The sequence below is a fragment of the Ciconia boyciana genome, chromosome 3 (genome assembly GCF_034638445.1).
Source record: "Ciconia boyciana chromosome 3, ASM3463844v1, whole genome shotgun sequence".
Taxonomy (NCBI): domain Eukaryota; kingdom Metazoa; phylum Chordata; class Aves; order Ciconiiformes; family Ciconiidae; genus Ciconia; species Ciconia boyciana.
In genome coordinates, this window is record NC_132936.1 from 97323421 (window position 1) to 97349177 (window position 25757).

Below are 25757 nucleotides of genomic sequence, written 5' to 3' on the forward strand. Positions count from 1 at the left end.
CGCTTAACTTAAGTCAATGAAAGCTGCAGATGTGCTGCAGTGCTGTGGATCGGGCAGTGTGATGGAAAAAGTAGCCTGAGTCACAGGCACACAGTTCTGCACTTAACTAGCCATAGGCAGGGGCTAATCCCAGGACTGAATTGCAGCATTTGGAAAATTAATTAGCCTTTTGCTGATCATTTTTCTCTATTGTGTACTTTTCTTGTTTATTTTTAAGGGGCACTGCCAACTAGATTTAGTTTGAAATTTGTAGTGAAAGCTGATAATTTAATTTTTGTCATTAAAAGTACGTTAAACATCATGTTCCTTTGATTCCATCCTGGTTATTTACTTGCACATGAGCTGAATGAGATTTTCCACATTTAGGTTATTCATAATGGATGCAAGTGAAGCTGAAAACAGAGGTTTTCTTTTCCTCTTTTTCTGTCTCTCTGTGTTCGTTTTGTAATCATGTCACTCAGTATAAACTAGTTTTAGGTTCATATTTATAATTCTGCTAAAAAAGGGAGAATGGATACAAGGCGATTCATAAAACTTGGTATGAACAGCAACAAACGGGAAACAACTGTTGGAGTAGGAATTAGGTTTTACAAGTATTTTATGATGGCCTGATGTGGGTGGACTGGCAAAGTATTTTTAAGTGTCACTTTGCTGTGGATGTTACCTTTTTAATTTCTGAGAAACACATATATTTGCCATACTTTTAAAACTGTAGTATATTGCTGTAGACGTTAATTGACGTTCTTCCAGGAACTATGAGCACTTTAACAAATGGCTGAAAGGTTTTGTAGTAACTTTGTATAAAATTGCACTTTTCAGAAAAGTGAACTGTTGCTTTTTCCTATCTAATAGATATATCTAAAGTCCTACTACTATGTGCCCAAGTATATGACAGATAACTAAAAAATTCTCAGAAAAGATGCCTGAGATAGGGAAGTGATATTTTATCCTATTTTATCCACTCAATTTTTGAAAAAAAGTAATTAGGTCACAAAAAGTCATTGACAGAGTTGGGATTTGAGTACAGATTGTGGCACTTTTTCTTCTTACTCTATGTCTTGTGTCTACACATTTTGACGTTGTCTCACATGGCATTCACAGATAGTTTTTCTCTAAGGTGAGAACTGTGTTAAAGGTGTGAGATACAGCAAGTTGAGAATTGCTCATAGTAGCAAGTAGAAAGCAAATACTTCCTTTTTAGTCTGGAAATGAGATGATGAGCATGGGTTTCACATGGATCAGTCCTGGGATCAATACCAGGCAATGCTTTCAGAAAAAAGCAGGATGATACAGAACACTACAGGATTATTAGAGAGAAGAAATTTCTAGAACTAAGAGCTGCATCAAAAAAGAAAGATTTTCTGAATTCTTATTCCCGATCTCCTTCCTCTTTCTACCCACTGACAATTACTTTGTCACCAAAGTAGACTTTTTCTAAGAATCCGTATGTGACACAGCAATGGCACACAAAGGCGACTGCTGCACGCCTTTTATGAAATAAATATAATTTACTTTTGAATAATAAGAAATACACCTTGGTTTAGAGATGGAACTGGTCACAAAGATGCTTAAATGTCTAAATGGGGGAAGGAGGGAGTGCTTAAGCTGTTTTTCTGTCTCCTTTATCACCAGTTCCCCTGCCCCATTCAGCAGCAGCAGCTCCAAATTTTCCCTAGTCTTCCTTTTGCCGTTCCTGTGGCAGCCCATCTTGTTGTCCTTAACTCCCCTTGCCAGATTCAACTCCAGGTGAGCTTTGACATTCCCAACCCGGTCTCCACATGCTCAGAGAGCATCCACATCTCATGTGCTTCCTTTTTATGTTTGAGTTTTGTCAGGAGCTCCTTGTTCATCCATGTAGGCCTCCTGCTACTATTGCTTGACATTCTGCTCATTAGGATGGACCATTCTTGAGCTCGGAGGAGGTGATCATGGACCCCTCTTCTCTCCAGGACCATTATCCCATAGGATTCTTCCATGGGAGGAGCAAGATCCCTGAATGGCCCAATGTCTGCTCCCTGAAGCTTAGGGCTGTGATCCTGCTATTTGTCTTGCTTCATCTTCAAATGGAGTATTCACAAGAGAGCACCAAAAATGACTGGTAGTCTAGAAAGCGTGGCTTAAAGGAATATGTTCCACAAACTAGTTCTTTAGGTCATGAAATGGCAATAGAAGGATAAGCCTTTAGAACTGTGAAAGGTAGCTTCAAGGGCAAAAGTGATAAATTGTAACATTCAGGAGTGGGAAGGAGCCCACTGGGCCTATATTGCAGTAAAGTAGGTTTCAGTTTAGCTTTAAAAGTATCTGGAGTGGCTTAGTTGGCTAGTTGGGTCAGGCAGGATTACACTGCGTTGTGATTTGAAAGCCTGCACGGAGCAGAGCTTGAAAGAACAGGATAGCATGTGTGTCAGCAAAGGGTCCTCTTGACCTGCAGGATAATGTCACGCTGATCACAGATGAGAACGAAATAAATCAGTTTCCTTTCAAATCCCAGGCAGCATTTAAAACAGGAAAAAGAACTTATTTGCAAGCCTCATAAGCTTAATAAAGTGTCATTGAGAGAAGCCAATGTTTTTGCACAGCTGCTTTTCAGGTAAAAACGTGCTTTAGAAGTCTTCCTGTCCTGCCGGAAAGTAATGTAAAGCTTCTCAGCATTTAGCAGTACGTCTCTGTACTGGGAAAGCAGAGGAAAAGTTTTCGCCTTTTCTCCACCAGTTACATGCGATGGTCACCAGCCTGTGCCAAGAAAGGGCACAGCTCGCTTTTTACACCCATAACAACTGCAACTGTATTTAAAGTATAAGCTTGAAGCAATTCAGATGGAGAAGAGGCAGCTTTTAGTAGCATCAATCTCATCAGCACTTAGAGAAGTTACTATAGAAACTGTTACAGCAGAAACAATAAAAGGAAATAAAAACGGAAGGAGGAGGGAGTGAAGATCTTTGAGGATTTGAAGTAAAAATAAAGCTAAATAGATGTCACTAGCTGAAGCTAGTGAGGTAAAAATAAAAAGCCTTTCTTTAATTAAAATAATCATGGTTACAGGAACTACAGAAGAAGAAGACCTGGGAGGCTATTATGCGATTTCTTTGGGCTCAGTATAGGATTATGAGATACTCCATGGGATATTTTTAGGAGGTAAAAGTCCTGTAAAAGTGCTGTAAAAGTCCAAAAGAATATGACATAGTTGAGGTGGATGATGACACTCCAAAGCAAGAAGACATTATAAAGCAGTTTTCGGGCTAAGTTACATCACTTTTTCATGGTCTTTGACCGCATAGCTGGAAACTGCTTGAAGAATATCTTGATTTGATCTGTTATTTAGTTCCTCTGTAAGACTAAACAAAGAATTAGATACTCTGTCTGCAGCACATGACTGTAACTTAAGGTATTTAAACTATTTTTGTCACTTTTTTTAAAATGCTGTTTTTATATGAAGGATGGGGTACTTAGAAAGATACATGTTATGATAAAGACATGGGATATTTTTACAACCATATCATCTGCCTAAGTTGAAAGAAAATCAAAACAATAGTAATCATAAATCTAGTTGCCATTAGTGCCTAAACTATATTGTAGTTCCCATTATCAGTGGAATGAGAAACACAAGATAGATACAGCAGTGTCTTGCAGTCCTCTTCAAATAAAAACGGGTTACATACTTTGTATTAAAAAACAAAACAAAGAAACAACTAACAAACCAAAACAAAGAAAAACTGGTCATTAATTTATTCTAGTCTTGTTGAAATCCACAAGGAAACAAATCTACTCTCTGTAATGTGTCAGAACAGTTCAATCCATCACAAGTCATTGTTTCCATTATTCAGAAAGATTCAAGGGCTGTCTAAGAGCGCTGGAATGAAAGGTAACCACTTCTATATTTGAGACTTTGAAGTTGGCCATTTCCATAGATGTGATGTTGTCATAAGACACGTTAGGGAAAGGGACATACTGTTGGTGCAAAAATTTTGAAAAAAAAGAACAAGCAATTCTTATTTCAAATCTAGCCTGGACTGACAATAACTGAAAGTTATTCCTGTCCAATTAAAAAAAGAAGAGAGAAAAAATAAGGAAAATTAGATTTCTTCAAGCATTCCTTAATGTCACTGTGAACATCACCAAAGTTACTGCAAACTGGGCATTTGCTAGCACTTTCAATGACTGTTGTCAGCAGCCTCGCATTCTGGAGGTAATGCGTTAAACCTGTGCTAAAGAAAAGGTTCCTCCGCAGTTTTCCTCCTTTTTGATCCCAGCTGAATTCTTCCTAATGACCTTCTAATAACTTTATCTTCTAAACAACTCAGTGGGCTCCCTTCCCATTCTTGAATATTACAGTTGCTGACAAAGGTCAAGAAGATCTTGTGTTGTTATGAGGATCAATCATTATACAAATGCTATTACAGGACTGGCTCCTTAGTGAGTTATTCCATTGACAGACCCATTTCCCAGTACAAAACAAGGAACTGTGAATTTCATATATTCACATAAACTGTCATAATCCCAAATATTGCCATTTTTCCATTATTACAATCACATTTCAATGTTTATCTTCCATTGCTTACTATTGTACATTCAGTTGATACATAACTGATGCAGTTAAGAAAAATGTAGTTGTCTTTTTTCATAATGCTTACTTGTATTTTCATAGCATTTATTTGGAATTATTTTGTATATAAGTCATCTTATTCATTTACTATGTAAGTGTTGACTTTGCCAATGGGGTGGATATTTCCCATAGCAAGGGCAGACGTAATTATTTCAAAACCAGCTGTGATTACCAACACACCCAAAGTGCCATAAGTGTCTCAGCTAAAATTCCATAAACAGCTTTTCCTTTCACATTTGAAATTTTGAAAAGTTGATTTCAAAATAGCATCTTCCTGCAAAGAGCCTGTTTTTCTCCAGAAGGGATGTTAGCCCTAATAATATTTAACAAATTCAAATTCCTATGGCTGTGCTCTGTTAGTCTAAAGTCCCACACTAATGCCATTGATACGTTATTTGTCATCCTTGCTCTCTCATTCTTGCAGGACTACATCATCACACACCAAAGCAGGGTAGCTGTGGCATTTAGTAATTCTATGTGTGCGTTGAGCCAAATTCACCCTTTCATTTTTTGCCAGCAGAATGTAGGCTAAAGGCCTTCAGCACACAAGAGTTGAGGAAAGATTCACCAGGCAAAATAGCCTGAAATCCTGCCCTGCAGTGATTTGTGCTAGCCACTACAGTCCCCAAAATGCTTGCGGCTGAATCTGTTCAGGTTTCTCAGTAGATGCGGTGACCGGTATGATTGCTGAAAGGCCTTCTGTACTGGAATTTCTGTGTAAAAACTGAAGATAGCTGTGTTCCCTTGAAGTTAGGTGAAGATTTTTCACCCATCGTACAGACTGCCTGGAACAGCTTTCCCATAGGAGAATTTGTGCCAGAAAACCTACTAAAAGTTTTCTTTTTAAAACAGAGCTTGATAGATCTGTAAGGAGCATTATATAATATGGTATCTGTGTTACCACCGAGTTGCATTGTAAATTCACATGGGTCTCGTCCATATTATCACATCATGAAAAACTGGAGAGCTCTGAGTTCAAGGAACCTTTCAGTTTGAGGCAGTGCATTCAAACCCACAAGTTGTTTTTCCCAGCAGTGTGACCTCCGTTGCAAGTAAAGGCAGAGAGAATGTGAAATTCACTGAACCAAAAAAAGAACAAGCAAAAAGATGATTAATATATACTAATAAGAGACAGTTCTGGAGCCTGGAATATGTGTTTCCTGTTTCCATTACTTACTTCATTAGCAGTACTTGAATGCAAGGCAGTCTCTGGCCAAAGTTGGATGATAAGTAAGGAGTGAGTCAGGGGATTTGGGGAAGAGAAGGGATAGTATCAGGCTAAGATTGTTCAGTGTTCTCTGGAGATTTGGGTTTGGCACATCTTTCCTGTACTCTGCTTGTTTTTCTGGTGAAATAATTTAAACAAAACTTTTCACGTGTCTAGTAATCATTGATTCTGAAGTACCTACTATGGCAGTCAACGTTGGAAGGAGTTGTGTTTGGCTATATAAAGTATTTCCTACTATTAAGTCTCAGAAGAATTGGGTCCCACAGGCTGGCACTCAGCGTCAGTAGACAGGTTGACTGTCCTTTCCTTGTTTCCTTCATTCCCAGTCTGGAATCCCTAAATAGCCTCTCAAGTCATGAAGGTGCTGTGAAACAACTTTTTTAATATTTTATGTAGCTATCATAATCTCTTACGATGATTAGAATCATCACATTGAAAAGCTCATGCAGAAATGAATGCATATCTAATCAGAGCAAGGCTTCAGTGTTGTGCAGTAAATAAATGCAGAGGGGTAGAGTCTGTCAGATGGGGCAAACCAGAACAGTGTCTCCTTTGGCCAGCTCTGTCCAGCCTGGGAACTGGACTGGAAAGAATACTGTGTTATCTTGTGTTTGAAGGCTGCTCCATAAAGCAAGCAGAGATTGAATTAAGGTTGTGCAGGCCATGAAATCTTGTAGAAGTAGAAATCTCAGCAGTAAAATGTCCAGATCAGCCAGTGTTTATGAGTGCAAAACAAATTACAGGTGCAACAAACTGCAGCACATTCAAGCATCCCGAAGGTTAATAAGATAACCAGTATAGTATCATCCAAGCATTAAAATGGTGCCTAACGTTCAGTGAGTAAATGTTGACTTCTGTGAAAAAAAAAATCTAGATTTATCCAGTGCCGTGCAAAGGATGAATAAACCTTTTCTCTAGAACAGGGGAACAGTATATGGAAAATTTTCTAAATATTACCATCTAAGTACTTTGAAATATTTGTATGGTCAGCATGCATTTCAAGCACGGTTTTGTTTTCCCTTCTCTTCTCTTCAGTACTGGAAGGCAGGGAGGGGAGCACTGTGGCAAACCTGCCTTTTTCTTCTGAGCATTTTTCCTTCAGAAACCCTATATCAGCACTGGTATATGCTTTTGCCGAGACATCCCTTCCACATTTCATACCCTGTTTAAAAAGATATAAAATTAGATGCTAAAGATACTGTTTTAAAGTTAGTAAGACTGTCGAAATCAACTCTGTAGCTGTTGACATAAGCTTAACAAACTAGGTAACCTGTTCCAGATCTCAGATGGTTGTTCCTTAAGAAAATGAACAATTAAACCCTACTGATTCATTGCACAGTTTTTCAGTTATTAATGACTCAGGATTTTGGCTTTAAGATAACTATGTTTTGAATATGTGTATGCATTATATGCTAACTAAGTCAAGAGAAGCAAATTTGTGTGTTACTTCTTGATAGTTTCTTATGTTTCAAAAAGCGAGCAACTTCAACTATTTATAAACTGTAATTAAGTTCTTTACAACATGACTCATTCTCAACAAGCAGGTCCTTTTTCTTTTGCTTTCTTATGAACTGTGTGGGAAAATTAGGGTTCAGTCACCAAAGAATTTACTCAATGCTTAATTACCCAAAACAGCCCTCCAAGTTCTGTTCATGTAGAGCTTTCATAAAGACATGATTTTCGCGCTATGGCTTTCTAAAACTTGACTTTTAAAAAATGATCTGTAAATTGTAACATAGGAGAAAGCAGTGTTTTACTACGGTATTGGCTTCTTTCTCCAGTCTGCTTCTTCGAGCTCCTCTTATATTAACAGTGTGATGCTTAGGAAAGCCAAAGTAAGAAATCATCAGGATTAAATTACTTTGAGCATGGAACTGAATTAGAAAGCTTTACTTTCCTGAATGAGCTAATTGTTTAAATTTTCCAAAGGAAATGTTTCTATTTCTGTGAGAGAAGGGGTAAATGGGACTTCCTCTGACATAATTTTGGTTTTAAATCTGAGTTTGACAGCAAGATTTTTACCTTCATAACCAAATATTACTGCTTAACTGCATGACTTGTATAAGCTTGCTAGTTGAAGTGACTCACTTACGTAGATGAAGTTATTTTTAGGGAGATAATTTGCACTGTTTAGAAGAGAGGAAAAAAGGGAGAGAGAGTCCTACTAAGAGCTAGATCCCTCATTATAGTTTACAGAGCTCGTGAACCCAGCATCCAAGCAAAAGATGACTAAGCAAGGGGTCTATTGGTACTTTCAGGAATTTACAGACATGAGTCATCTGCTTATTTTCTGCAGACATATCACCAGGGTACTTTGTGAGTCAGCTGTTATTTGGAAATAGTACTTGTATTCAACATGAATACATTTTTGTAGTTCTTAGGTAACTAGCATGCCAAACCAAAGCAGCTTTTATAATTTGCCTTATACGACCAGGTAAAAAGAAAAATTTTCTTTATCAACCTGTGTGACTATGAGCAGAATTTGACCTTTTAGCTTCAAAGCACCTTGCTAGCGTTGATTACCAATGGTATTTGCTTATTTTTCATGTACGATAAAACGCTTCACCCCAAATCCAAGCATTCTGTGCGCTCACAGTGTCAATGGACGGGCATCCACTGCAGCGGAAGTGAGTTCTTGCCTTCCCTTCCTACTGCTGAAATAATAGCTGGCTACCTTGAGATATGTATAACACTTTACAACTCAAGGCTATTTCCTGTTTACTGGTCTTTTAGGTGTGGTGGTGTTCCAGAATTAGGGACAGGTTTTTTTACTTGGTCTGGACTCATCTCACACCTTGCATTAAGGAAACACTTGGGTTAGAAAAATGGGAGTTCGGCGATTTTGGGTGAAGGGTAGTGTGAGAAATCAAAGGCAGGTCAAATTTTTCAAAACTCTACTTGCAGTTCAGGATGATACTGCTGTTGGCCAGATGTGGGGTGCACCATTTTAAATCTAATATGATTATCTGATTTAACAGTTTGTAATGTAAGTAATTCCTGAAAATTCCTATACAGGTTTTGGTTAATAGAAGAAGAAAATTTCTGTTACATTTTCTGTTACAGCTTTCTGTTACATTTTCGTGACACCGGTGTTGGAAAAATATTTTTATAAAAGAAGGGCTTCTTGTAATGAATGGAAGCATCTCTGTAGTGACAGCAGTGTCTTGATTATCCATTTAAACAGCGTTTCTAGTGCTAGATACTTTCTCTTAAGTGCAAACCTTTAGTTTTAGGTAACAGGAAGAAAACTGCTTCTGCTTGCCCCCGTTATGTAGACAGAGGTTTTCAAAGGAAAGTTAATGAAAGTTAGAAATTCTCAAGTGAAAAGTTAAGTATAAGGACCGAACTATTACTCAAGTGTTTTGCTAAAGTTTGTTATTGTTTTCACACAGTGATAAAATACACAAGCATACAGAGTAGTTTTCCTTTAAGGAGTTGGTACTTAAGAAGGAAAAAGATGCACTAGAGGAACAGGTTTTAAGCACTCAGAGCTGAAGAAGTATTTTTATAATGTTAAAATGGAGAGTCTGTCTCCTTGCTTCATACTCTTTTCCACGGTGAAGTCCTTCAGAGGCTGTGGCACACACATACCATCTGCGAGGGGAGGAGATAGCTTGCTTGCTGCTAAATGCCCTCGATACACCAATGTTTTTCAGGGTTGTTGTTTAATAATCATGTTATAAAGAGGAATTTGATGGAGCGATCTTTGAATCTAGCCTTTGTTACAGCAGTAATCTGCCCTCAAATTAGCAGAACTCTGCCCATGTCATTACTACTTAAATATCTCCTGGAAGCTGCTGTGTGAGCTGAGTCACCAGGACTCAGGGAGTTATCACGTGTAGCTCAGACACTGGGTCATGTACTGAGGAAATGCTGTTGCCCACAGTGATTTGTTGTATTTTGAGACTACAGCTGGAATATCACATTCAGTTTTGTGTACTTCATGGCTACAAACAGTTTTACTCATAGAGCTTGGAGGGCAATTCAGGGAGAAGGGAGCTATGGTTTGGCTGATGCACATCCAAGTATTCAGACATGATTAGAAAAACTGAAAAATGAAGGGACTAGCAGGATGGTAGCATGAGATTTAGAAAAATAAAATCTGTCTTACACTGATATCTCAGTCTATGAGCAGAGATTTCAAAGGCAATGCTCCATGAAGTATTTAAAAGTAGAAAATGTAATGCATTACCAAGCGTACTGGAGGGGAGATCCTGTTCCACCTGAGCATGGGTTCAGTCCTGTAATGTTCCTTTCTCTTTCTTAAAATTCTGTTTGTAATGATTTTGCCAGCTGCTTTGACTCCTACTTCAGCTTTTACAACCTGTTTATTAAGTTAGGAGTCTTTCCTTCTCTTTAAAAAGGACTGTGAAGTCACAAAGAGAGAATACTGAGAACCCAGGCTCATATGAATGATTTATAATCGTATTAATTTATTTCACTCATTGCTATGCCAATAGGAAAAATGATTTAAGATTTACAGGGAGTTACTGTTCCATTGCAGTGTTCTTTCATTGTGAGGAATTAAAGAATTGTGATTTGGAGGATAACAAAACGTACAGTCGTAGGTACTTTATAAATGAAGTCTACACCTTTAAAAGAAATGCACATTTTTCTGTTAATTTTGCTATTAGATTAGACATTTAATGTAAATAATTCAAGTCTGTTGTCATAACTCAGTTTAACTACAGATTTCTGAAGCCTTCTGAAATTAAAAGTAGACCAAGAAAATCTTAAGTATAAATCTAGCAATGAAAAAGTTAAGTTAAAAACCAGTTGCTGACCATATTATTAACTGTTGTAGACTATTTTATTGTTCTGCCAGACCTAGCTGATCATGAGACAGTGATAAGCAAAGGGAACTAAGAGGTTCTGATTTTTATTTTTAGTGAGATATTTTGGGTATTAGTGACTTTGCAGTGTGTTTTTGGTTTTGTGGGGGTTTTTTTTGTCTAACAGATGACAGCAAGTTGACATCTTTTCCAACTCATGTGACTGACTCTTTCTACATCCTTTATCAAATCATTTAACCACTTTAAGTCTCAGACAGCTGTAAAATGAGAATGATAATGCTTCTGATGTCCATAGGGGCACTAAAATGAATTGGCTAAAGCAGATAAAGAGAAATCTGTTTCTTAAATGGAAAGCATAAACAGAATCTATTTTGTAAATTTTTGAAAGGGAAAATTGCACTATAAAGGAAAACACTGCATTATTTTTTCTATAACAAAATAATAATGGTGTCAATGTTGATTAGCATAGAAATACACTAGCTAAACATTTTTTAAATTATGTAATTTACAAAAATGTTTTGATAAAGCAAACTGTCCCATACAACAATATGTTGGAATCATTACTTACAAGAAATGTGGAAGTATGGTTTAGAAGTAATCATCAATTTCTCCTATTCTGTCACCTTTAAATCAATAGAAAGGAATGATATATTCCCAGTGGAAAAAAAAAAAAAAAAAGGAAAAAAACCCACGATGTTGTATTTCTATGACTCTCTTTTTTCTTTTTTTTTTCCTTCCTTTTTTTTATTTCAGTTGACCTACCCCTCTACTTTCCTCGAGACCAACCGACCCTAACATTTCAGTCCGTCTACCACTTCACTAACAGTGGCCAGCTGTACTCCCAGGCCCAGAAGAATTACCCTTACAGCCCCCGCTGGGATGGCAATGAAATGGCCAAGAGAGCAAAGTAAGTCAGATTGCTGTTTCTTACGAAATACTCCATTTGTTACACGGTCATCTATCGGTAGAAATTTCATGGATTTAACTGTAGATTTCCAGTGTTATAAAAGCTGAACCTGTTTCTGTTCTCATATAGTCCTAGTGTTTCCCATATAAGAGTATAGACAGATACTTTATTAACTATGCTTATTACATTAGTGCCAGAGGACTGATCAAAAGAAGACTTCTTCTGCTAGGCGTTGTATGGGCCCAGAGTGGTGACAATCTCTGCGCCAAAGAGCTTCCAATCTAAGTAGACAAGATAGCCCCCAGCAGGAGTAATCTGCATGATAGCAGTCAGTCAAGGTAACTCCATGGTTTTGCGTTGGCGTTGGGGGACCCTCAAGGGAAGCATGTGAGATGGGGAGGGCAAGGAAGAAAAACCTGAAAGATATGGAATAAGGCTGTAATAAAAAGACACGGAAGAACAGGAGGAGGTAGAGCAAACCACCAATCCGGCATAGGAGGCAGTCCTATCATAACTTGAGAAAGTTATCTGAAAGTCTGAATATCTTTTTCTCTACTGCTTTTTCTGTTGGCTAGAAACAGAGAATCTCTGACTCTTTCCTCTGCAGTTTTTCTGCAAGCCCTTGTTTCAGGCTGGGGAGACACCACTTCACTCCGAGTATCCCCTTTAGTTAAAGATGACAGGACAGCCTCCCCAGAGTGGTTCTGTTGCAAGGGCAAGCTGCCATGGGCAGTGGTGCCCCTTTTGTATACTAGATATTATCCCTGTCTTCTAATGAAGCAAAACGGATTTTACCTGAATGGAGCAATATGGGCAACAGCCTTGCTGCCGTATTTCGATTTTGCAAAGTGTGAAAATGTTAGAACAGCAAGAGATTTAAGCAGGCTGATCATCTGTTGCTCAGCACGTAAAGGCATCAAACTGCATAAATAACAAGGTATATTGGGATGAACATTTTGAATGACAATCAGAAGATGAAATTAAATTAGCAAAGATGCGTAAATAAGAGTCGAATGAAAATAGTTCAAGCTGAGTAAATCAAATGAATGGCATGGTCAGAGACTGATTGTAATTTGGAAATGATGGAAGCAAACAACAATTGACTGAAGCATTTGCAGATTTTATACTAATTTAAATTTTATGGAGAACATCAAGTAACATTGGATTTTGGATTTTGATGCATTGTAATAGAAATTTTTTTGCTAGTATTTGGTTTTAATACCGTACTGTCTAGGAGAGCCCTTTCTTGATCAAATATGAAAATTTTTTTTGTGGACTTGTTTCTTTTCTCTAGCGGAATATTACCAGTATTTGGGGTTTTTTTTTAAAAAAAGAAACAATAAGTGGAAGTATTACTGTGGCTTTTTTTACGACCATACTACAAAATGCATTTCTTTTGCAGCTGGAAGCTTACAAGTACCTGTGTGCTGTCTGCTAAGTGCATTCATTTATGAGTGGGTGTATACAAATGGAATTCTCTTCCCTGCACTTGAAATTTAGAAGTATTATAACAGTTCTTTTACAAAGCACTAAATATGTACACTTACTATCACATGTATGTTTTGTGAGGTTATTCACTCTTATGTTTGAGCCTTTGCATTTAAGTTTTACGCTGGATACGTAATATGAGAAAGATGATGAGAAGTGGGGGAAGAAAGTATGCTGCAATGTCTGAAATAACTATCATTGAGCTGTGAAGAGACAGAGAAGCTGCTCTAGTTAAAAGCGCTTTGCTTGCAGGAACAACTAGTGATTCCTGAGTAGGTACCATAAATAAATCTGTATCAAGAAAAGTATGATGTTATGATACGTGTTAGCATATTTTAAGAAAGATTTTTAACACAATGGAGCACCTTATGTAAACAGCATTTAAAATATTTGCTAGGTCTTCTTAGAATAGAGTAGTGTGTTTCAACACAACTAAGTAATTTTTCATTCTACTTTATTTTTACTGTAGCCATGCTATGGGGATATATGTATATATACATATAGTGTTAGGGTATATGTATATATATACATATAACCCTAACCCTATATATACACATACAGTGTGTATATATATATACACATACAGTGTGTGTGTGTGTGTATATATATATATATATATACACTGTAGCCAAGTATATGGGAATATATGTAGATATATAGGAAAGTGTTCTAATTAAATATATTCGTTCAAGCACCATGTCAAAACATCCCAAATGAAAACAGAAAGGAAGCATACATGATTTAGCCTCTAGAAGCAATGTAATTCAGCTCAGCTGAAGTAAATTTAGCCCTGGATAAATCAGAGACAACTTGTTTGTGTTTCTAAATGTGTGTCTATTAGGTTTTGCTTATATGTAGTCCTTTTCCCTCTTAGCCAAATGGTCTCCCAAGTGCTTGGCATCCCTTGAGACAAAACAGCTCTGTTTATCGTTCTGGCCCTACTGTTCTAGGGCCACAGGATCTCCCACTTGACGTTCTGGTATCCGACCAAATTCTCCGCCCTTATTCTCAGACACTTGAGGGATCAGTTTACACCATCTTCCTCACTGGAGCTTAAGACGCCATCAAGGATGGCTTTTGCTTGTTCTTGCACCAATTGGGTTCATTAGCTATCCAGTCATGTATTGAATGAAGCATGTAATACCGCATTGCTTTATAGAACATAGAAGCACCACCAAGTTTGACATACCATCACTCAGAGATTTCCTCATCCTCAGTTTTGGCAAGCCCTGCCTCTGTTTTCAGCAACTCAACACAGCCTGCTTATTCATGGGCAGAGCTGTCATAAGTTCATGCCAAAGGGACTTTGATTCTGTGCCCAGCCCAGCCTTCTCCCAGGGTTGGTTGGTTGTTTGTTTTTAAACAGGTGAGCCTATCCAATTCCTTCAACTCAGGGGCTAAACTTGAAAGTCTTCGTATCCTTGCTTATCTTTGTGGCCCCCAGCAGAGGTAGGCATCTCTTTTGAAGTTAGGACTTAACCCTTTGCTGTAGCCTTGAGACAATCAGTAGTAATTATAAGTAGGAGCAAAATTACTACCCTAAAATACATACATATAGAAGTAGATTGTATGCATTCACACTTAGACACATATCACCTAAATCTAAATGGCAAATTCTCAAATCAGAGTTTCAGTTTAGCAGGATCTTTTTCATTGACAGAGAAAAACACCTGGTGTTCTTGCTGAAGTAATTGGACCAATTTATGCCTGTCTGATAAAGTCCATGAAATCGAGTTTCTCTTTCTCTGTGTCCTCTTAAGCAGTTTTTAAAATCACCTGGCTCTTTTGCGGCCCACTGACTTAGATTCCTCGCTGAGAGATAGCATCTCCTAACTGAAGCTTGCTATTGTCTTAGCCCAGAGATTGCCCTCTGGCTTGATTTAATTCTAAGGGACGGATCAAGTACTGATTAAATAATGTGATGCCAAATGCCGCCAGATTGCTTGTTTCTCAACTAAACGCAAAATTTTAACCTGTTCCTACAGCTAGAAACAGGGAAACCAAAATATTAAAATTTTCTTACAAGCTGCTGAGATGCCATTTCCTCTCAGTTCACATCTCTGGCTTTGCCTCTCTTAGGTCATTTATTTATATGTCTGTGGCCTCCTGCGTAAGCAGCTTCTCCGAAAGATTTGGTCCTAAAATACAATAGCAAGCCTAAGAAAATACAGTAAATTATGGAAAGTTAGCAGCCTTGTTTGTGGTGTACGTGTGAAGTAAAACATCACTGTGCGGTTTCCATGGGAAAGCTCTCTTGTTTTTTGCTTAAATAGGCATTCAAGTGTACATAAATGGAGTCTTTAAAGAACATGCAGACTCTAAGCCTGGGATTTTATGAAGGAATACTGTAAATAAAGCTTGTTTGTTTATACAAATTAAGTTCAGTTCTTAGATGCACTCTGGCCCAATTTCTGTCCGACCCAAGTGCTGCTCTGTAGACTTAGGTTATACTTCAGGGAGAGCAAGTCAGGACTCAGTTTACTCTTTTATCCTACATAAATCCACCTACTCATCATTAGAAATAGCAGGAGGATGGAAAACTGGTATCACAATAGAAAGTTGTTGTGAGGTTTCATATTCTTTTTTCAAGGTGGCTGATAAAACTGGTTTCTGAATAACATTGTTGTCCTTGGCCATTCACCGGTGTTTGCTGAATGTGGTGTTAGTTTTACATATCCCTCAGGGCTCTGTAAGGGTGAAAGCTTAAAAGGGCTCAAGTGCTCTCAACTGTGTATTGGCTGTTGCTCTGCCATAAGGTCAAGTGCAGCTTACGATTATATGCAGACACGTCTTGCGCGAGCTACGTATGTATCACCAGCGCGGCTGCAGCTAGGGTTCGTGCTCAGCACAAGCATGCTATGGTTAGAAATTGTCAGGCTGGAGCACTGGGCCATAGCATTTTCAGCCTCATCGATACCTTTTCCTTGAATATCTGAAAATTAGATGATGTGTATCATGTGAAGATGCTAGTTGCTGTTTGGCTGAAATGGTTGTTTGAAGCTTTAATGGTCCCTGGTAAGGAGAGGAAATCTATCTTTTGGTCTAATAAAAACGTATTTGAAAAAGGGGGACAATTTTTGTGGTGCTGTTTAGATAAACTCGATTGTAATATGTCAAAGACTTGCTGTTGTATTCAGTATATTTTGAGTGCCCTGATGATTTTTTTTTATATTGACATTAACCAGTTTTTCAACTCTTTCTTTTTTTTATTATCAAGTCAGAATTCTTTCACATTTTAGGCAGAATGTCTATTACTACATTTGGCATTCTTTTAAAGTAACAGGTTTCTCTATTTCCTTGATACTTTTGTTTTCTACCTATGCTACCTTGAACCTCACTATAAAGTTTACATGTAAACATTACACCTTTTTTATAATCTTCTCTCCTTGATAGGTGTAATTAACGTAATAAATCCTATGTTATTATTTGGTTTGTATTTCAGAATTTTTCCTGCTTATTTGTAAAAGTAGCAAATTGTATTTTCATATATTACGTGATTTTCATGCACATTAGGCATCTTTAAAGAGTAGATTTCCAAAAACTAATTTGTTTGCGTTCACATATACTCTCCTCAGAAAGCTTTCTTCTTGGCTGGCTGTCTCTGGCTCTGTTGCATGTTACCTTAAACTTAAAAAGGAATTTAGAAAAACGAGAGTAGGGATCAGAATCACAAAACGTAGGGGCATCATCCTGCCCTATGGGTTTGTGTCTTTGTCTCTGAACGTTTGCAAGGCTCAGAGGATTCTTTTCAGAGAAGAGCAGCGGGGTAGGTACAAACTAAGGGGTGAGGTGCTTGAGCTGGGTCGCTTGTTTAACTCTTTGGGTTTTGATAGTCTCATATCAGAAACTGAACAAAAGTTATTTTCTTGCCTGAAATCAAGTAAGGCTGACATTTTGTTGCCGCTGGTGGGCTCTTTTTCAGAACACAAAAGGGCCAATACTCTGTGACAGCCATAGCGAGAAGAGATGTGGTGACCCAGCCGTGTGAAGGTTACAAAGAAGTTAATTTGATTTTATAGACCATTAAATCAAAACTCTGATTTTCTGTGGGCATCAGCTGATCAGAATTACATGTGAAAAGTAAAAAGACAAATAGAAAAAATTATGTTTTGTTAAAATTCTTAATGATTGCATTTGTCCTTGTAACATGTTCAGCAGTTGATTTACCAGCAAACCTTAATAACAAAATTATTTTGATTATAAGATATAATAGACAGAATAGATACAGCTTTTAGTCAGAATTTTCCTAGGATATTGGCTTTTTTTTTACATTGTTCCTCTGCATACGCTACAGAGTACAGTGCATACACATGATAGTCGCACTTCTTGAGTCATATTTTTCATGTACTTTTCTTTAAATGTCTCCTTGGATAATTAAGTCTGACTCTTAAGTTATGGTATGTTAGTTTCTGACAGGTGCCTGCCAGGGATCTTCAGTGCTGTCATGCATTATATGGATTTCAGCCAAGACAGAAGGGCCTGGGTATTTGTTTCTGGTCACTTCTCATTAAAGCTTTGACTGTGGGAAAAGAAAAACAACTATTTAAAGATGAGGAGTATAGGTGCTATAGGAAATGCATAGAAATAAAATCTGTTAGGCAACTAGTTTTTCTGTGTTTTTATATAGACATTATGTGTATGTGTGAACTGTACATATGTGCGTTTCAATATATAGTAAATATTCTTTCTGCAAAAACGGATTCTCATGTATCGACAAGAGAAATGCACAGAAGAGATTGGAGGAGTTTGCTGGTAGAAGTGGAATATAATAGCACTTTGCTGGAAGACAACTGCTTTGTAGGAATTAAAGGCTAGAATTTAATGTAGGTGGTTCTTAGATAACCAGGGTTAAGTGTTGTTCTAGAAATACTATGATAAACTGTCTGATTTGGCTTCATTAGAGAACTCCATTATGCATTTATCAAAGCTGCTAGATCTATATTAGAGCATGGAATTATAGTTAGGAACTGATGCAAAAAAATGTCCTCCCTTGCTTGAGAGAAAAGGGTAGGGGAAAATACATGGTTTTGGAAGGAGCTGGGATTTAATAGCCCAGATAAATGTTGTCACTTGATCAATTACAAAGTAAACAGCTAAGTAAAAATAGTAGGTGAGCTCCATGGTCTTGTCTTTTGGGTAATGCTTGTAATTGCTCTGTTAAACACAAAGAACGGTCATACTAGGTCAAACTCAACGTTCATGTAGCCCAGTATCATGTCTCTATCAATAGGCAGTAGCCGATGCCTGTGGAAGAGCATGGCAGAGCATGTGGTCATATTCTCCTGGCATGTTTTACCATCTTCAAGGATTTCTATATCCAGAATTGGTACGTTCCTGTTCAATAGCCCTACCTAGCTTTCCTTCTGTTTGATTGCTTTTTGAACCCACATCATAACATCACAAGGGATTGCACAAATAACGAGTGGTGTGAAGAAAAAGCTTTGTTGGCTTTTTGCATTCCTACCTCCTGCTAGCTCCAGCTGTTATCCCCTAGCTCTTGTATGAAAAGAGGCAGCAAATAATTAATCCATTGATCCCCTCCACAACCTTTATGATTTTATGAACCTCTTCACGTTTCTTCTGCCACCTTTTCTCCTGCTCTGCTCATTCCTTCTTTCTACAGAACCTTTCTGTGTTTCTGATCGCCCTTGTCCCGCTTCTTTATCCCTTTACTATTTCTGTCGTGTTCTTTCTGAGACAAGGAACTGCATGTTACTCATGATACATTCACCATGCATTTATATGATGACGTAGTGATATTGTCTGGTTTACTCTTTATTCCAGTTCTAATAACGTCTGATTTCATGTCCTGCATACAACTGAAGGTTGCACTGACATTTTAGCACCAAGATCTCCTTACTGTTTTTCAGAGCCTGTGTTTTTTGTGTATGTAAAATTGTCTTTTTCCTCACATATCTCCCTTTCATGTTTGTCAATATTGACTTTTCACCTGGTATTTTATCTCCCAGTCTCCCAGTGCTGTGAGAACCATCTGCAGTTCCTCATAATTGTGCCTCATTTTTCCTTCCCTGACTAAATTGTCAGCATTAGCAAACTTTGCCGTCTTCTTTTGCTCACTTTCACAGATCATGTAGGAATATGTTGAACAACACCGGTCAAAACACCCGTTTCTGTGCAGTTCTCAGGTGACTTCACCCTAATAGTACTCATCATTCATTCCTATCTTTTTTTTCTTATCTTGACCTGCTATTTATCCACTCATGGATCTTTTCTCCTGCTGCTGTGATTCAGTTTTTTAAAAGCCTTTGAAGAACCTTCCCAAATGCCTGTAGGAAAGTCGAGCAGTGGGTGTCACTTGAATCTTTCTTGTCCACATGGTTTTGGTACCTTAAGAAAATAAGAGATTTGTGAAGCATAAGTATGACTCCTACCCAATATATCATATTTACTCGAGTCCACTATTTCTGTGCTTTTTATAAATTAATCGTTTCTTCTAACAGTCTCTAACAATTTGTAAGGTACAGACGTAAGATTTACTGCTCCACAGTTCCCTCTATCCTCCCAGACCTTTTTTTAATTGACATCACACTTCTCTGGTACCAAGCTGTTTTAAGCAGGAGGTTACAAGCTATTTAAGAGTTTAACTTTCGCACACTTGAGTTTCTCTAGAACTTGGGTGTGAATATCATCTGGGCCTGCTGATTTGCTTGTGTGTGTTTTGTTGATTTGTTCGTTACCTTTTTGGCTGAGATTTCTGCGTGAGTCAGATCTTTCGGTACCTCCCTTGTAAAGCAGGGTTCTGGTATGGCAGCCTCTTTAAGCAGCTCCATGGTGAACTTGGATGCAAAAATTATTTCATTTATTCTTTGTGACTTTATTTCTTCTGGGTGTTCTTTTTACTTTTTGACCGGCTTTTGTACAGTTTGACAAGTTTTATTTGGAGGGCAACAGCTAATTTGTTCCTCAAATTAATTTTTGATCTGCATTACTGTGCTTTTACCTAAATGTTTTAAGAGTTTATTCCTGTCTGTTTTCCCCATTTGGAGAGGTCTCTGACCGTTTGAGAATTTCCTCTTACTTCTAATAGCAAACATATATCTTTTAAATAGCAAAGAGAAATAACTTCTTTAATATGTTTTATATAATCACAGATGTATGGCGTCTCATCCCTTTCCTTCTGACTGGTTTGTCCTAATGAATATCCAAGGAGGTTTCTTTTATGTTTTGGTATGTTGCCTTCGGCCCCGGTTGATAAGTGATCTGGCAAAGCAAAGTGGATGGCATGATGAAATCAGTACTTTCACCTGCCAGCAAACTTTGTTTTCAGGGATGCTGGTTGTCAGACTCATTATGGATGCATCATTTCAGCCTCTGAAGTACAATTAAGGGATTCAATAATCTCTTAAAGATCATTCAAATTCTATTATTACTTCTGTGATCTCCTCTCTTCTTGAATCTTTACACTTGTCTTTCCTTACAAGCCTCGCTCCTGAATGTGGTTTTGCCCAGTCTTTTCTGCTTTCTCCTACTTCTTACATTGTTCCTACTTTCCCCCCTCCTTATTTCATCACATTCTTCACCCTGGCTTTTATACTTAGAAGAGATTCCTAGTTGCATCTTGTCTGGCATGGACTATCTATAGTAGTATCTCTATCTACCTCCTTCAAATCTACTAAATAATTTGCTAAATAATTGCTCTCCAACAATAGAGTTCAGTGTACACTTACGTAGCCTAGATAGGAGGAAATAAAAAGTGCTTGAATAAACAGTATCTCTTTAAGAATTTAACCTTTACCTGGAGTGGAAAAATATGGCTATGGCACTTCAGCAAATAGGAAAAACAGAGCAGGCTTGTCACACTGTAGCTCATAGGACTGGAAATTTCCTGTGAATTAGCACTGTATTTAAAAAGACTGTATGAAGATTGCATTTTTCCATTATGGCCTTGGAATATCATTCTCATGATCCACTGGTAAGGAAGTGGAGTGGCCATGCTGTGACAGAGATATTCCAGTGCCCCCTTTGCAGACACCCTCTACCCCGGCACTGAGTAATCCCCGAGGGGAAAATGGAAGTTAAGAAAGCAGAAGCACAATTTGCTATGATCTAAGACCACAAGCCTTCATCTGACTGAAGCAAGTCTATTTATGTACATTGTGGAGAAGGTGAAGGAAGTGAAGTGTTTATCTCTTGAACTGGCTAGCAGAAGGCATTGATAAAACTGTTTCAAAACGAGAGGTTCATTTTGCTATGTGTGTTTTGGGACACTTAGAGCCACTGTGTCTGTGCAATACACCTGTGTAAATTCCCAAATATCTATATCAGAAACCTGTGAGAGAATAAATCCCAGAATCTTGATTTCCGGATGATTAAAAAAAGTTGCTTGCATAGTTACTGGCCTTGGTCTATATGCACTGATTATGTCCAGTAGCTGTAATTTTTATCTGTAATTGTCAGTAAAGGTCCACGCGTTTGGGAGCACATATATTCTTGGAACCAAAGTTGTTATCTTTTGCAAAGCGATGACCCTACTTATGCTGCTGCTTTAAAATAAACGTTAATTGCCAGCCTACATAATGATCTACAGTCCTGGCTCCGCAGCAGTTCCCTAGACCTCCCTTCCTTTCTATTTTGCCTTTAGTCAGGTTGTTATATTTATGGTTGTTTCGTGATTTGAACAGATTGTCAAGATTCATTTTGCTTTATGGTAAGTTGGGCAGCAAAGTCGTCTTAATTTTTACAGCAGAGCTATGTTGAATTCTTGACTTTATAAAATCAATTGATATCATAGTTTTTTTGGAACAGACGCACAAATGTATAACCAAATGAAAACTTAATTTTTATTTCTGCTTGCTTCATATGGAGTAAAGCCACCTGTTATTTCTGCAATCAGCAAACCATTGAAAAACATGTCTAAATATAACCATTTCTTGTACCTTTCTCTGTGACTTGAATCAGAAATGGTAATAACTCCAACAAGAACTTCTGGAGGAAAAAGACATTGTTACTAAAATACAGAAAACAGCTTTTGGACATGAGGGACTTTTAATGTTTGAACTTCAGATGTGTACTTAGTTTCACTAGTTCTACTTCCATTTCCTGTTATGGTTTTGGTAGCGCGTGTTTTGTTTGCAATTTTGGAGACGATTTTCTGTCATGTAATATTATGAACTGAGCTGAAGGTAACAGTATTTCTTAAAAACTTGAATTTTGATGGCTGCCCACTGCAGACCTCCAGCTCTCTTGATGCTTGATTACTGTCCTGTCTGACAGCCTGGCTGCACAGTCAGTGCCTTGTGTAGGCTGGCAGGTAGAAGTGGGCATAGGAAGTTTACTGAACTCCTTGTAGGTAAATCTCAGCCAAAGGAGGTAGAGAGATAGAAATATTAGAAGAGGAAGAGAGATTATGTGATGAATTTGTTTGGCACCCAGAAAAAAAAATTGCTAGCAGCGTAATGGCATTGTGCGCTGACTCCTTTGTATATTTGCGTGTTCAGCCAGTTACAGTAGCAGTAATTTAAGAACTATTGTCTTGCTGTTGTATAAACACTTCAGATGTTTGCTTGGCATCGCCAGTTTTGGAGATGTATAAAATGGAGAACTGTGTAGACATTGTGTTTCACATAAAAGCAAAATATTTGCTATAGATAAAGCTGCCTAGTAAGGAAATTATAAACCACATCCCAGAGAGCATACCATCAAGAAGCTTAGTTTAGAAACATGAATACATGCCAAGTATCGTTATGTATATTTGAAGTGATAAAGAAATCCTGGAAGGTACCTTATCATTCTGCCACAGTGCTTGGATAAGTTTTAGTGATGTTCGGATTCAAACGGTGGTTTAGAAATGCTGCTGCCTCCCGAATGCCTAGCGCATGCCATAATAGTCCTGATTTTCATTAGCTCCTGAGCCTTTGCCACTTGGCGCCCAGCCATGTTGTGGGCCTGCCCGCTACAGCCCGATTCCAGCTATGCAACCAAAATTTAGAGTGCTGAGAACTATGTCACTTCAGTCGTTGTATTAGCCTGGATCTGGAGAGAATGAAAATTTTTTTTAACAATCATTTTTTCCTAATAGAGGTGTCGTAAAATGCCTAGCGCAGAAGTAATCTGCTGTTACCCCATAGTCATCCCAAAGCAGGAGCCTGGGTTATTCTGCTCTGCCTTGAGTGCTCGTGTATCTTTAGCCTGGTGAGGAATGCTGTGGAAGTGCCTGTGAATAAATAGACAACATGGTTCGCCCAATGGAAATATGTTTTTAATGCATTATATATAGTAAAAATAGCAGAGAGGTTTAAATGTCTCGCGTCTGAGTTTACAAGGAAAAAACTATGCCTCGAACGTTGGCATGAGGCCTATTAAAAGAATGGCCTTTCAGTAGGTTTCCACACTTTTGCGTTCAGCCCTTGTTAAATGCAAGGCGTAGAGATGCAGGAGGAAGGTATAACCACCTGGTAAGGACCTAATGAGCACTCATGGAATATGACCTAAATACATACCCACTATTGGAATTAATGTAACAATTTATTAATTTAGGTTCCTTTTGTTAATTAGTACTAATCGTATTGAATTAGATAGCTCCTGACAAACAGAATTTAAAAAGAAAACAATTATGTAAAAAAAAGGTTGACATCTTTGATTTTGTTCTGTTATAAACAAACAGCAAATCCTAGAGAGTTTGGAGAGTTATGGTAAATATCTTCTACACAGGAGATGAATTATTAGGGGTTCCATGAAGCAAACCAGCTGGCTGTACCTGTGTAGTCACAGGAGGACAAACCCTCTTGTCTGGCACCCAAAAGGGATTGTTGTAGGTGTTCAGTGTTTTCAAAACAAGTTTTCATTGTGTCAAAACAAGTTGCAACAGGAACATAAAAATACAAAGACACGCTACGTATGTATGTATGCTCCGTGCAAAAATACTTCATACTTCAAAAAGTGAATAATCAGGTGATGTTGATAAAGCCTGGAGAAGCTCTTTTATAATTCTAATATGGCTATGCTGTTGAAATAATTTATATAAGAAGATTTGATTGCAAAGTGTCAGCATAATACTACTAGTCTGGGAGGAAAAGGTCAAAGACCTCAAGAAGCCTCAGGCTGTCCTCTACTCTGACTTACGCCCTTCTAAGTTCCTGTTTTCACTTAATTTAATTGGAAGAGAGGAGAACGTTGCTATTCTAGCTAATTTATGAAGATCAGTCATCTCTGGACTGGATTTTTTTCCTGTCAGGATTCTGTGGATTTGAAGAAACTTGCAGATGTCTTGCAACAGTTCCTTTAGGATGCAGAAGGGAAAATATGGGATGCAAAATGATGCAAATCCTAGAGTTGCAACTCCTCTAAAAGAAATGGACAGCAGTTGGGACAAATGCCTGGGATTCTCAGCTGTATCTAGTACAGCTGAAAGGGGTACAATTCAGTCCTCACCTCAGTGCTGGGGTAAATAATTGTTTGCAGAATATTCAAACATAAACTCACTGTTAAACTTACTGGACAGTTCAGACAATGGAGGACTGCTGAGGAGAAGGGTCTCCTAGTTACAGACCCTACTCCAGAAGACTTGGAAGGGTTACGTAGAACTATTCAGAGATCCCCATGACTACAGGAGTGCCTGGCCCAGTCAGATATATTAGCTTGAAAAGGTTCAGGAACAGAATCCCACATTTTTCGGTATGCCTTACCAAGACTAGGAGAAAAGGGATGTATTTATCAAATGTACTAGCTACTATGATTTTGAATACACTAAGGTTGTTCTGTAATTAGAGCCTAATATTTTCAGAATTAAACCGCAGTCACGGTAGATACTAAAACATTTTACAAGAATTACCTGGAATATTGAAATAATGGGTAGTATTTAAGAATAAAGTTTGCTCTCAAAGCCAATAGTAGGAAAAATCCAAGTACAATAACCTGAGTCTGTCTTCTGATGAGAAGGAACACAATACATGTGCTTGATACGGTGAGAAAAAGTAATGACAGTCCATGTGTCTTTGTGAAAAGATCGAGATTTTGGCTCAAGGGCTTTCATTTGCCAGTAGAGAATGTACAAGGACAGAATACCCTGTGCTGGTGGTAGACGTTGCTGTACAGCTAAGTCTGTACTTGATGTGGACCATCAGGATTACTTCATCCCCTTCCTTTTCCTCAAATCATGTCTTGATGGAAAAGACACTTGAAACTCCCACATTTTGAGCTGAAACACATAAAATATATGAATGGAAGTAGGGCTGGCATGGATGAATTTGAAATCAGCATGCTGAAAAACTTGGTACTCTTGAACCGAGGAGTTTAAGGGGAATCTATTTTGTGAATTACTTAGGAAGATGATTCATCACCCTATGATGAATGTCCTTGTATTAGACACAAAACGCAGAAATCTCGTTGGTACACCATTTTGTATGCTTTTTTCCTTGTGGAGTTTGTATCTCTGTGTTCTGCTCCAAATTTCCCATATGAAGATTTCAACAGAAATAGAAGCACCTAGACAGCTCTTCTAACTTTATTACACAATGAGCGGTAACTAGAACACCATTGTATAGTTGGCTATAGCACCAGTCAAGCAAAAGCAATAGCAGAAAACAAGAGCATTACAGTTTTAGAATGCTTTCACCATAAATAATGTGAAGTGTTTGATGGGAGATCACAGCTACTTAATTTAAAATCTTTGAGATTTTCAGCATAAGAATCTGAAGGCAAAAGGTATTATCAAATGGTCCCTGCAGATTTTCTACCGACTACATTTCCAAAACCCAGCACTAAGTTACACTGGAAAAA

At 37.9% G+C, this 25757-nt stretch overlaps 1 protein-coding gene across 2 annotated transcripts in view; it reads left to right on the forward strand.

Annotated features, from left to right (window-relative positions):
• BABAM2 (BRISC and BRCA1 A complex member 2) overlaps nt 1-25757 on the forward strand; it is a 179469-nt gene that overhangs the window by 144414 nt on the left and 9298 nt on the right. For both annotated transcript variants that reach the window (XM_072856727.1, XM_072856728.1), the window contains one exon: nt 11378-11531. In XM_072856727.1, the coding sequence (XP_072712828.1) occupies nt 11378-11531 (154 nt within the window). The remainder of the gene's footprint in view (nt 1-11377; nt 11532-25757) is intronic.